At 38.2% G+C, this 14,799-nt stretch overlaps 1 protein-coding gene across 3 annotated transcripts in view; it reads right to left on the bottom strand.

The window, feature by feature from the left end:
• Positions 1-14,799, bottom strand: part of LOC136857127 (transcription elongation regulator 1) — a 513,780-nt gene that overhangs the window by 159,908 nt on the left and 339,073 nt on the right. For all 3 annotated transcript variants that reach the window (XM_067135534.2, XM_067135536.2, XM_067135535.2), the window contains exon 12: positions 14,241-14,391. In XM_067135534.2, coding sequence (XP_066991635.2) covers positions 14,241-14,391 — 151 coding nt within the window. The remainder of the gene's footprint in view (positions 1-14,240; positions 14,392-14,799) is intronic.

Genomic DNA, 14,799 nt, shown 5'->3' with positions numbered 1-14,799 from the left:
CCTGAAGGCGGCTCTTTGTTGGTCCAGTAAGTGTTGCTGCTTCCAGACCATACATCAATATAGGTACTAGATATATATTGTACAAGCTGATTTTGGAAACTAATGGAAATGTTTCTTCCCAAAGTATTTGATGTACAGCGTGACAGAATTTGGAAGCTTTCTGTATTCTGTTACTAGTCTCTTGATGAATGGTATTGTCTGATGATAGAACACTATTTAAATACTGGAAGATGTCTACAATATCGATCTCCTCATCTCCAATTCTTAGATGAACAGTTGGATAGTTTCTACTCATCACCAAGCCAACTGTCTGCGTTTTGCTGATTTTGAGACCTAAGGTTTTTACAGTCTGATATAAATAATATTAGTGATTAGTGCAAAAAGTGGCATATGACCCTAAATATTTCAAAGTGGAGTGCAATATTCTTCACGAGAAAATTGCAAGTCAATGTATTCAATCATCATATAAAGGATCAACACATGAAGCGTGTTAATAAAATTAACGATCTTGGTATTATTTTTAGCAATCAAAATGGTCCATCCTTCAATAAGCATGTGTTAAATATAGTTAACAAGTCATTTAAAACATTAGGCTTTCTCAAAAGAAATGGCAAGAGTTTTAAACCTGTTGTCCCATTGAAAACCCTGTATTTCTCACTCATACGATCTAGTCTAGAGTACTGCACTGAAGTGTGGATCTCCTCACAGCAATACTTAATTTATGCCTTAGAGCGAGTACAGATCAGATTCTCAAAATGGATCAGTAAAAAGTGTTTGGGTATCAAGGTGTCATCAATAGATTATGATTTGTTTTGTACAAACATGTGTATTAAGTCTCTTAGAACTAGGCGCAGGTATGTTAATGCACATTTCATACACAAATGTATCGGTAATTTCCTTGAATGTCCCAATTTACTCCAATTGCTACCAATTCATGTTCCTTCCTGCAACACCCGACAGGCTGTCACCTTTCATTTACAGAGGTGCAGAACGGAATCACACAGGAACTCTTGGTTTATGCAGGCCCTAAGATCCCTGAATGAAATTAGCGGGATGATGGATATATTTCACTCATCAGCTAGTGAAATTCACAGACATCTTCTGGATGCTTCATAGAAAGTGTGTTCCTTGTATCTTGTTCTGTGCATTTGGTAACTGAAAATTATACTTATTTCCTTCGGTCATTTCAAATGTATAAACACTTTTCTGTTTTCATTTCTTCCTTATATGTTTTGTAAATATGTATATATTATATATTGCTTAGTTATAATTAGTAGTAGTAGAAAGTGCTGTTAATATTGTTATTATTTGAATGTATTATATCATCAGTAATTGGAGAATTAATAACTCTGTTGATGATAAAGAATCACATCGCGAGTGAAGCCGCAGGTAACTGCTAGTTATTTGTTAAAAGTCTCCTGTCAGATCATCATGATTGTCGTAGTCAAAACCCTACATTAACAATAAAATGACTAAACAATATTTTATATTTGTGTAACATGGTGAAAGCTGGACGTTCATATTGCATGTCTCCAGACTTCCAGCCTTCACCACTGTACATCGTATGGCCCTCTCAGCCAATTATGGGCAAGAAAACGACAATTCACCATTGTGGCACTTTCACCCTTTTCTATTTTCACTCTTCAATTATCTGAAGCATAAAATGTGGAGGTAACAAAAAACAATTTTATGGTCTCATTTGTGATAAACGTATGATAATAATGTTAATGGTTTTATGGCCCGCTAACTACTGTACTTTTGACAGTTTTTGGAGATGCTGAGGTGCCGGAATTGTTCTGCAGGAGTTATTTTATGTGCCAGTAAATCTAATGGCACTGTCTATCTGTTAGGTCATCAGCCCAGAGGCTGGTTAGATCCTCAGATAGCACCACCAAAGGCTATGAAGTTATAAAAAAAAACCCACAAAAACAAATGGTAACACCAAAATGAGGCAAGATGAGGAGTGAGGTGATTTGCTGCTATTTTCCTAACTGGGCCTGAGAGTGCTGTTGTAGCACAACTAAACGTATGAGCAACACCTTTCATAACACTCAGACAAACTGGTTATGCTCCGAATATCATTACTCAGCACCACCCATACTCCAGCAACATCCATATTGTAACAGCTATGGATGAGACTGGGACTTTGGTGGAAGCTACACTTTACTCTAGCCTGAGCTCCATGAGATGGATGCAAAAGTACTGTATTCATTAAGAAATGACAGGAAACATATTTGACCACCTTCAAATACCACCAAACTGAGCCAGAATCAAACCTGACAAGCTGGGGCCAGCGCCTCAACCATCTGAGCCATTCAGCCCGGCACCACAAGTCATATACTGACATTGTTGTAAATTTGTTGGTACCAGCAAGAAGCAACAATTTTCAATTACATATTTTAGTAATAATACATATTTAATTACATATTTTACTGATATTTACAAAATTTTTATGTACACATTTCCCACTTTGACACTGCATAAAAATCTGGTAGTAATAATAATCATCATTATTATTTATTTACAACCTGTGACAAAGTTTGGTGAATAGTCCTGTACTATCAACATAGATGAACAATGCACGACAGTGACCTTACTGTCCTTCGAAATAGTCCCCTCCCATAACTATGCACTGCTGACATCGGCGATACATGTCCTGGAAACTTTGCTAGAAGGCTTCCTTTGGGATGGTGTTCAAAATCCTCGTCACGTTTCGTTGGATGTCAGGAATATCGTCAAATCTCTTACCTTTCAAAGTGAGTTAGAGTCGTTGGGAATAGGAAAAAGTCTGGAGGATCGAGATCTGGCGAGTACGGGGGTTGTTCAAGATTCACCACCACTATTTTTTTGCCATGAACTGTTAGATGATATTGGCTGTGTGTGGGCGAGCGTTGTCATGGACAAAAAACCACGAACCTTATTGCGTGTACTGGGGTCGTACGCTGCGTAGACGTTTCATGAAACGGGTCAAAATTTCAATGTACCGTGCAGCATTCATCGTCGTTCCCTCAAGCAGAAATTCCTTGTGGGTAATGCCTTGATTATCGAAAATGGTGATGAGCATTGTTTTGATGTGACTTTTCGGCTCTGACCTTTTACCGACGAGGGGATCCCGGAGAACGCGATTACATGCTTTGCTGTTTCATTTCAGGTTCTTACCTGAGGCACCAGGTTACATCCTCAGTGACTATACAGCTCAAGAAATTTGGTGTCGCATCTGCCGTTTCGACAAAATCCTGTGAAACATCCTCAGTGACGATACAGTTCAAGAAATTTTGTGTCGCATCCGCTGTTTCGACAAAATCCTGTGAAGCCTCTAAACGTGCCTGCTTCTGATCATCAGTTAAGTGATGTGGCACAAGACGAGAACACGTTTTCCTCTTCCCTAACTTATGGGTAACGATTTGTCGCATGGATTCGTGGTTAATCTGCAGTTCATCTGCTATCATGCGCACAGTTAATCGCCGTTAAAAATTAAATAATTGAAAAGGAGGTTCAACCTATTCAATACTTAAAAGAAGGAAATGCAGTAATCACATTCCTATTTAAATGGGACCGGTTTCGACCTTAGTCCAGGTCATCATCAGCCGTAAAAAGATGTACAATGTTTATGAATATTGGAGGTCAGTTTCACACTTTGATAGGCACAAAGACAAGACACCACATTCTGTATGCACAAAGTCACAACACTATCAACTAATATACGAAGTTCAAAAATAACTAGAAGTCGCAGACGAATAGATTTGTAGTAGAAAGCCGCCAGCTCCTGGTGATCAGCGCGGCACATTCAAGGTCATGCGCTGCGGCCGAACGCCAAAGTAGAGTGGAGAATGTTTTGAAGGTCTAGAATTTGTCACGGTTGCGGGAAGTTAAGTACGTATATAAAAATATACGACGCAAATCAGAATAATTGAGTGAGTACTTGTACTCCTGCTAAGTTCTTGGAAAACGGAACAATAAAGTTTTTATCTTTAAATGCACAGTTAATCGCCGATCGCTCGTGATTAATGTCCTCACCTTCGCAATGTTTTCTGTCAGTGACGGCGGTCGCCGGTCTTCTGGTGCGGAGGTTGTCAGAAACAATTTCCCGGCCTCCTCGAAAACGGACGAACCACTTGTACACACACTTCAAGGACAGTGCTTGATCTTCATGAACACGTACCAGCATCGCATGCGTTTCTTTCGGTGTCTTGCCAAGCTTAAAACAAAACTGTACATTGATCTTTTGGTCGTTCATTCCTGTTTGCAGTTCAGAACCAATGCACTAAACATGCACTGTGCCAAACAGGTCTTGCAGGGCACACACACGATGCTCAATTGAACAATGTTGGGAGCAGGTGGTCAAAACCTGCTGCTACGCAGGTGCAGCGTTGCGTGTCGCCAGTGTTGCTGGATCGACCGTTCTGACTTCACTCACCAAACTTTATTGTCACAGGTTGTATTTTATATTTTACATTTTATGACCTAGATTGGACCATTCTAGTCAATTATACAAAGGATCTTGATTTCCTGACAGCCCAATATTTTTTCATTCCTTTGTTCTGTAGAAAATACCCTCCCATTAGACCTTTTATCGATCTTGGTCTGTAGCGCGGTGTGTGTGCGTCTTGAAATATCTTAATTTTTTCTGCTTTGTTTTTGAGATTGACTATTGTTATTTGTAAGTTCCTTAATATCCTCCTTAATTTCAGTGATCCATTAAATCATGGTCCTGTTATTTCATAAATTTTCAAATATTCTTCTGCTAATTCTGGAGTGTGGTGTTCTGATAAGATGTCCAAAGAATGATATAAGTTTTTTCCAAAATCGTGCTCAATACCGGTTTAATTTCCTTGTAAACTGTTTTATATGATGCTATTCTCCATTGTGCATTAACTTGATACTGTCTAATGATTGGAGCAAGGGGAAAGATTCCTGCTTTTGACGCTAATTTCTGGAAAAAGATGTCTCTGCCAGTTACAACGTTACGGGAGATTGCCATCATAGCCTTAAGGGACTCACTGATAATTCTAAGAAATCACTGTTACAATTAGGTTACCTTCAACACTTCTCAAGTACAGTATATCTATTTCTCTTCTAAAAATAAATGTAAAAGAATACGTTGTCGCAAGGCAGACTCTGCATGAGAGGAAGTATTTCATAAAATAACATATGCATGCTCTAATTATTTTTCTTTCTGTCTGAAGTATTTTGTCTGCTTCAGCTGTATTAGTAGTTTTAAAAAGGGTTTCACTAGCATAAGTTATTTCTGGCTGTGTGCCTGTTTCATAATGTCTTAATTTTGCTGCTATCGATTAGCTTTTTTTTTTTCATTATGTGCAGTCTTGGTAATATAATTTGCTTTCTTTAATCGATTTATTCTGTTATGCCAAGCTGGTTTCCCAGTGTCATTAAGATTACAAGTTATGATTTCTCCTAAACACTTAAATTTATCGACAATTTTGATTTCTTGCCCATCAATTGTAATTTTATTGACCAGTGGGGGATGTGTAAACATGATCTCAGATTTTTCAAAGGATATTGTGATACCTATTTTTTGTGCTATTTCCTGTAGAGATTTAATATGGTGTTGAGTTTCCTGAATATCGTTGGACAATAGAGCAAGGTCATCAGCAAATCCTAAACAGTTTAAACTTGAATTTTGTTTGGAGATTCCACCAACTTTTATGTTCTTTGGGTTGATCTTGTACCATTCCCTTATTATAAATTCTAGTGCACAATTAAATAGTAATGGTGATAAACAGTTTTCTTGTCTTAAACCTGTTTTCATCTAAAATGGTTCAGAAACCTCTCCTCTAAACTTTTGATATGGTATTAGTTCAAGTAAGTTCTATCAGTTGAATTAATTTAGGAAGGAGTCCAAAATTCCGTAAAATTTTTAACATTGAGCTTAACATTGAGGCGTATGATTGTATGCATAGACCTTCAATGTTAATAAATAATAATAATAATGATAATAATAATAATAATAATAATAATAATAATAATAATAATAATAATAATTTTGTGTGGCTATTTTAGCTGAGTGCAGCCCTTGTAAGGCAGACCCTCCGATGAGGGTGGGCGGCATCTGCCGTGTGTAGGTAACTGCATGTTATTGCGGTGGAGGATAGTGTTATGTGTGGTGTGCGAGTTGCAGGAATGTTGGGGACAGCACAAACACCCAGCCCCCGGGCCACTGGAATTAACCAATTAAGGTTAAAATCCCCGACCCGGCCGGGAATCGAACCCGGGACCCTCTGAACCGAAGGCCAGTACGCTGACCATTCAGCCAACAAGTCGGACAATAATAATAATAATAATAATAATAATAATAATAATAATAATAATAATAATAATAATAATAATAATAATAATAATAATAATAATAATAGTTTTACATCTCACAATGTACTTTTTAAGGTTATCTTTTTTTTTCTTTACGTCGCACCAACACAGACAGGTCTTATGGCGACGATGGGACAGGAAAGGGCTAGGAGTGGGAAGGAAGTGGCCGTGGCCTTAAGTAAAATACAGCCCCAGCATTTGCCTGGTGTGAAAATGGGAAACCACGGAAAACCATCTTCAGGGCTGCCGATAGTGGGGTTCGAACCCACTATCTCCCTGATGTGAGCTCACAGCTGCATGCCGCTAACCGCATGGCCAACTCGCTTTTTAAGAATAAAAATAAAAGTTAGAGAGCTCAATGTGCCCTAGAGTTCTTTAACATGTCATTAAATCTGCCAACACAAGGCTATTGTATTCTTCAAATACCACTGGACTGAGCCGGTGTCAAACCCGTCAACTGCGGCTCAGAAGGCCAGCAGTTTTATTGTCTGAACCACTCAGCCTGGCTAGGATGATTGAACTAAGTTCCTTATTCATCTTCAAAACATTTTTAGCTTGTTACAGTGAAATATAATTGAACAAATCACAAGCACATCGAATTCCAGAATTACATAACCTTTCTCGTGACTGTGACTAGAATCATATGTGACAACATTATTACTTTTTCATATATATCACACAATTGCCATCATACTACTACTACTACTACTACTACTACTACATTTTTTTTACAACGGGTTTTATGACACATTGGTTGCACCGACACAGATCGGTCATATGGTGACAACGGGACAGGAAAGGACTAGGAGTGGGAAGGAAGTGGCCGTGGCCTGGATTTTTACTATTGGTATTTTGCTATATAGGTAAATATGGAACCATGATATTTACTAGATCCACAGAATAACTATTCCTGAATTATTAACAACATTATATTGCAATGCATCATTTGTTACACATTTGCTCTTTACCAGCAACAGGAATAAAAATTTCTTTGTACTTCCCACAATAGTAAATTAATATAAATATTGAATACTCACATCTTTTAACCTGATAAAAGAAACAAAAATTATCAATACACACTAGTAGATGAGAAGCTCAATGTAATTCAAGACATAGACATATAAGCCAATTTATATAATTACAAAATAATTTTATACAAAACCAAGGCACTGTGTGCTTACAAAAACATTCAAAAGCTAGATTTAAGTTTTTTTTAAATCGTTTTCTAATTATTGTTACCATTCACTGTTGTTCCTATTATTAATAATATTATTGACAAAGGTGACGTTTCCTGAAAACCAGATCTCTTCGTAATTATATAAAATGGCAGGTTCAACCACTGTTTTGTTCAAATATGAAAGTGTCTATCAAGGCTACACTTCCAAGAATTTCAAATTGAACATTTACCAAAATATGTGTACTATCATACTGGTTTTAGAACAAAGAATATCCCATAAAACACACATACATATTATACATAAATACCATTCTGTACGTACACCTGCTGGTAATGGGGAATACAAATGCCTTCATGAAGCCCTGAAGATAGTTATCTAGCAAAGTAACATTAAGACGGAATATAATGGTATCATAATGTATGTACCTCCGCTTCTGTTAATAATACATTAATATACAAACACAGCGTAGTAAATGGCAATGCAAAAGTATTCGTCCACTATGTTCTCTGTGATGTCCAATATACATGAGCCAGTACGTGCCGACGGTGCAATACGTAAACATCACATTCAGAGCTAGAATGGCGAAGACAAGGGAATACACTCTTTGAACGGGAGCAAATTGTTGAAATCCATAAAGAAGAACATTCGCAATGACAAATTGCTGAGAAGACCGGAACACCACGATCAACAATAGAAGGTATTTTTCACAGGTGCAAACCACTTCGACTGTTATAAATAAACCACAGAGAGAAAGCCCTAGGAAGCTCACTTGACATGAAGAGACATGCAGCCTACGCACAGTGCCTCAACATCATCATATTTCTGGTGCTGTACTGCAAGAAGATGTAGAATCGTGAAGTGGAACAAACATCAGAACTGATACTGTAAGACGAGTGTTACACACAGCTGGTATGAAAGGTTGTATAAGTAAAAAGAAACCCTAGACAAGTAAAGTAAACAAATGGAACAGGTTGGAATTTGCAAAACAATATGTTAGCAAGCCACTTACTTTCTGGAAACAAGTATTATTTACAGATGAATGTAAATTCAGCTTATTTGATACATCCGCACAGTGCTGTGTGGAGAAAGAAGAACAAGGAAATCAGCCTACAGTTAAATATGGCAGTGAATCCATCACGATATGAGGATGTATGTAGGAGGTTGGTGTAAGGAACTTCGACATAATACCAGCAACAATGGATAGGATAGTGTATTTGGACATTTTAAAGCAGCATCTGAATCCCATTGTCAAAAAATTAAGCACTGTTTGTGACTACTACTTCAACAAGATACAGACTTGAAACATACTGCCTGGGTCGTTAAACATGGGCTGCTTTATGATACGTCTTACGTGCTGTGAACACCACTCCTGTAGTCAGATTAAAACCCCACAGAGCTTTTATAGGCAGAACTAAAACAGAGACTGCAGCAAAAGAGGCAAAAGTAAGGAAAGATGGGAGCCAATATTTCTCGAAGAGTGGCAGAAGATAGGACCAGAAATCATGATAAAACTAGTCAAGACCATGCCAAAAGGGCTTCAAGATGCCATTGCTGCCAAAGGAAATTCAAATTAAGAGTTATTTGTTCTGTGAACCAAGTGCGTATGAAGGACCAAACCAAACCCCGTGGCATTACAGCCCTTGAAGGGCCTTGGCCTACCAAGCGACCACTGCTCACCCCAAAGGACTGCAGATTACGAGGTGTCGTGTGGTCAGCACGACAAATCCTCTTGGCCATTATTCTTGGCTTTCTAGACCGGGTCCGCTATCTCACCGTCAGATAGCTCCTTAATTCTAATCACGTAGGCTGAGTGGACCTCGAACCAGCTCTCAACTCCAGGTAAAAATCCCTGACCTGGCCGGGAATCGAACCCGGGGCCTCTGGGTAAGAGGCATGCACGCTACCCCTACACCACAGGGCCGTGTGAAGGACAAGTGGAGAAATACTTTTGCTACTCTACTTGTTGGAACGGACAGCGACAGAAGACACTATTTTTAAACATGTTGTGTTATTATTTGTTTGTTGAATATCATCACATTCTAATTCTCAAATAAAACGTAACTAAGTATTACAACATGGATTTCCTTGTTACCTTTGAACTACCGACTGGTATTTACAATTACACCAATGAATGGACAGATACTTTTGTGACTATCTGTATATTCATTATAGACTGTTATGCTTTTCAGTATTCAGTCTGCAAGCCTCTGTGCATTCACTATGCTTCTCTACAATTTTTTATTTGCAACTAGCTCAATGACCTCATTCGGTTCTACATCTTTATCTAGTAAACACTAAATCTAACCACTGTTGCATTGGCCACCCTCTTAATTCTTTCAGTCTCCGTTCTCCTAGGTAACATATGATCCTTATTCACCTCGCATGACCCCCACAACCGAAGGTAGTTTATCCGTAAAGTTTCATCCGTCAAATTTATTCCTAACTTACCTTTTATCTCATTTCGAGTACCCTCCCGCGATTGCTCCCATTGGCTGGTACCAGGATCATTCTCACTACTTTCATGTCTGTCTGTGAATAAGATATCCTGAGTCCTCCCAGCTTTCACTTCCATACAGCAAATCAACAAAAACTCACTTTTTTCTTACATAATACTGCTGATCGCAACCACAAGCTTGTTACTTTCTTACACCTTGATTCAATATCACTTGCTATCATGACGACGATGCTATCACCCTGGAAGAACACACATTCTAAGTATTTGAAATGATCCACCTGTTCCCATTTTGTATTTCCTACCTGACATTCGATTCCCCTAGGTTTCTTCCTTAGTGACATCACTTTAGTTTTTTAAATTATAATTTCCATACCACACTCATGTCATCTCCTTTCAAACTCCAGATATTAGACGACAGTCTTTCAGCAAGAGTCTGCCATTAAGACCACGTTGCTGATGTAGGCTAAATTGCTTACCGTATTTACATGCAACTGAATCCTTCCCTGCCATTTTATACCTTTCTGCAAATTATCTATGTAAACAATTAAGGTGAAAGATTACAGCTTTGTCTAACCCATGTAAGTACCATACTTACTGTAAAACTAATAACTCATTCTACTATAAATTCTCATTCTGGGCAATTTTCAACACAAATACCTCAGACTCTAATTTTGCTTATTTGCCTATTTCTTTCCTCAAAACAAAAAAGTATTTTTAATATATAAATGCATACCTGCCAACTTTCAAAACAAGAAATCCGGACAATTTTTAACAACACTCGCATGTGTCCCAAAGTCTTGAGACATAATGAAGGCGGACGGCGGGGGGAGATATTATAAACAATATTAATACAAGTCAAATATATGTTATAATCACCACTGAAATTAATTTTGTTTTTGTTTTGCTATTTGCTTTACGTCGCACTGACACAGACAGGTCTTATGGCAACGATGGGATAGGAAGGGCTAGGAGTGGGAAGGAAGTGGCCGTGGCCTTAATTAAAGTACAGCCCCAGCATTTGCCTGGTATGAAAATGGGAAGCCACGAAAACCATCTTCAGGGCTGCCGACAGTGGGGTACTGAAATTAAATACTTACACAAAGTTACATCTTGATGAGTGGTCAACTGTTTTCACTTAACACTCGGAACACTTAACGTATCATATAAAACAAGGAAATTAAGTAGAATATGCCTCCCTAAAAGACTGATCATATCGTTTCTTGGTTGAACTCATTACGAACACCACTAAAAATACTAAATCGCTTACAAATTTGTCACAAATTCCACGAGTTTCAGAACTACTGCCGAAGTTGCTCACACCCACACACAAACAAAGCCTTTCAGCTGCTACGAAGCACGACGCTGTTACTAAAGTTGTTATACATAAATTCACAGTCTGCTACTTTTCACGGATTTCTTTTCTTTAAAATCACAGCCAGCTACTTGTTTGGGAACATCTCAGTGAATGAAGTAGCTGTTGAGGGCGAAAGGTGACAAAAGCACGGTGGTAATCGATTTATGTGATTATCAATACATTCACTGGTCCAATTTCATACACTGCATCTCGAATTACCAGCTATTATCGAGTCAATTCCAAGCACAGATATTCAAAATCTGTACAATAACGTTGTTCATCCATACAACTGTAAAACACTCAAAATCCGTACATTTTACGGAAAAACCGGAATACTTGGCGGGTATGTAAATGCCTTTTAAGGTATTTGTATTAAAATAGTTTTATAGAGCCAATAACTGCTTATTTCAGTGCTTAGTGCCCATTGAGGTAGGCCTTTTAATGGTTTTGGGGAAATCCTGTAACCCCGAGAAGGTGCATCCCCAGGTGGCATATAGGTGGCTCACAGAAATGTGGGCTGGTTTAGATACTGTAGAAAATGAGCCCACAGACCAACAGGCAGCCCAATTCCTGGGGGCTTACAAAACTGGGACACCCCCCTCTCTTGAGGTCATAAATATGGAGGGCCCAAGTCCTGGGTTATGGGTGAAGACTTCAAAGTCATTGGCGGCGGAGAAGATGGACTGGTATGGCGTCGGTGGCAGAAGAGGGAAACTTGTAGTGTCTGTACTCAGAGAGGCGGCTATAAACAGCGCCCAACTCATATTATATCATTTTTTTTTTTTGCTAGGTGTTTTACGTCGCACCGACACAGATAGGTCTTATGGCGACGATGGGATAGGAAAGGCCCGGGAGTTGGAAGGAAGCGGCCGTGGCCTTAATTAAGGTACAGCCCCAGCATTTGCCTGGTGTGAAAATGGGAAACCACGGAAAACCATCTTCAGGGATGCCGATAGTGGGATTCAAACCTACCATCTCCCGGATGCAAGCTCACAGCCGCGCGCCTCTATGCGCACGGCCAACTCGCCCGATATTATATCATAATTAATGCTTTTCATTCCATGCTGATATAGACAATACATTAAATAAATTGGGGTAGATGCTCCACCTAATCAACACTTCAATATACAGGTACCAAAACTGGTATAACAATATAACATAAATATTTCTACCTGTATACTGAAGTGTTGATAAGGTGCAGCATCTACCCAATTTCCTTACGGCAGGACTCATAGTGAGCGGCTGAATTCAGCTGGACAACCATCTGCCTGTGTGGAAAGGTAAAGGATACTACCACATTATATTTCCCCCAAAACACATGGTATAGCTCTCTTTGTAAACGATTCTGGAGGTAAAACTTTCCCTCAATCAGATCTCCAGGAGAGGATAATATTAAGATCAAATTCAGACGAGATGAAGGAGGATGGAGTAGGAAAGAAGAAACTGAGTTGGAAGAAGGAAGAGAAGCCAAGTATTGGAACATGGTGGCCAAGGTGGCCACAACATTAGACAGTTCCAAATTTTGCATATACAATGAACCTCCATAAAAACAAGCCATACCACACATTTTCCAGGTTTTCCCAGGATTTTCCAACCAATTTCAAATGTTCTGAATGTTTCCAGTTTCCCAGTTCAGTGATATCTGAAATAGTGACTGTTCAAAGTAAACTATAGTATGGGAATTACAATAGAAAAATTTAAATGGATCTTGCAGTGAAAGTGTACATTTGAAGGTGGATTTCAAAGTAATATTGATTTACCTACATTTAACATTGCTAATAGCCGTCGTTTCCCTTCTAGGAATGTTCAACCACAACACAACTTTTCTCCATGTGTGCACTCTCAGTAAAATATTCCTCCTGTCTCATAAGCTAACCAAGAATCATTAACAACACATCATCACGCCAACAAGAAGAGTTCGATCAGAGAAACCCTAATGGAACTATAACATGTGTTACACAATTTTATCTTCTATTTAGCAGAACTACAAAAGCATTTGTGCTCCAGCATTTTAAGAACATTCTTCAAATATTATTATGCACTTTAACTTGAAGAATTCTGTAACCCGAATCGTATTTTAATATATATTTGTCCTTGTCTATTTTACTTATCTTACAGGTGTTTCAGCTCATGATGACCAACAAAAAGGAAGAAACGTGTCCTGACATTTGTTAATTGCTAATTAAACAAACAAAAAAAATTGTATTATTGTAAAGGTGGAACCTTTGACTGTACTTTAAAAAAAGTATTATCAACACTACTAGCCATGCAATGTATTTCAATGAAGAACCATGATAACCACATTCTAAAGAACACGTACAGACTGAAAATTGTACAACCACTTTTGGTTTGCATATATCAGAAAGAAGAAGAAAAAAAAGCATATTCTCTCCGATAAAGGCTCACGAGGCCAACTTTGGAGATTATCTGTCATAAAAATCCCTATTTTCTATCAGAATTCTGCTTCAACTCTTCAGAAGAAACTCAGTTTTATATATATACATATTTTTTAAACAACACACATGCCATAGTAACATTCCTATGCCTGGGGAATAAAGTGCATTTAATTATAATATATCAGATTAGTAATTAGCATAATGAGCTTCTCACTTACCACTACACAATATCAGGATATATGACTTGCATGAGCCTGCAATGACTTTTCAAAATCTGTCTACAGGGAATGTTATCACAGTGAAAATGCAGTTCTACAGTTGAAGACACTAATGAAAGAAATTTGGAAAAGAAATTCAGCAGATATGTAACAGCAAATATCTATTTTGCAGTTCAATGCATGATTTAAAAGGTATCAAACTTCTCTGCTTCCTTTTCAACATTTAGGAACATGCAAGATTCAACAGTATCTGAAGCAGCACTCCAGCAATCTCTATCTTGGCTGGGGCTCTGATGTCTGAAGAAATCTTACCTGTTCTCTGCGCATCACTTTCTCCTCTTTCTCACGTTTCCTGACTTCCAACAGATACTCGTTGAACAAACTCTCTCGTTCACGCATTTTCTCTATATTTTTAAACCTTTCATCCTTCCCATGTTTCTGTGCAAAATCACTAAACGAAGATCTGGAAAGATAATACAATCATCATTAAAATACGTCAGATATGGTAAAATCTATGCACTAATGGTATGTAGAAGGACATTAGAAAACTTAGCAACAGAAGAAAAACCTGGAGATTCTCAGACTATAAACAAGAACAAAGTTCTTCTCAGTCTTGGGGTATTTCTTTTATAAATATTGAAACTTAGCTCCCTCTGTGGATCAGTGTTAAGAGCGTTACCCTCTGTAACCCAAGATTGGAGTTCAAATCCAGCATAAGTAGGTGGATTTTTGAAGGGCAGAAAAAGATACAGTCAGCACTCATGTTGAGATGAAAGATCTCTGGTGACATATTTGGTGATCACTCAACAAAATCAACTAAAAACTCAGGCATGTCTTTTAACAGAGCTCAGTTTTCTCAGCTATTTGGTAC

The sequence above is a fragment of the Anabrus simplex genome, chromosome 1 (assembly GCF_040414725.1).
Source record: "Anabrus simplex isolate iqAnaSimp1 chromosome 1, ASM4041472v1, whole genome shotgun sequence".
NCBI classification, from domain to species: domain Eukaryota; kingdom Metazoa; phylum Arthropoda; class Insecta; order Orthoptera; family Tettigoniidae; genus Anabrus; species Anabrus simplex.
Note: the sequence above shows the minus strand (reverse complement) of the source record. Positions and strands in the feature narration are given on the sequence as shown.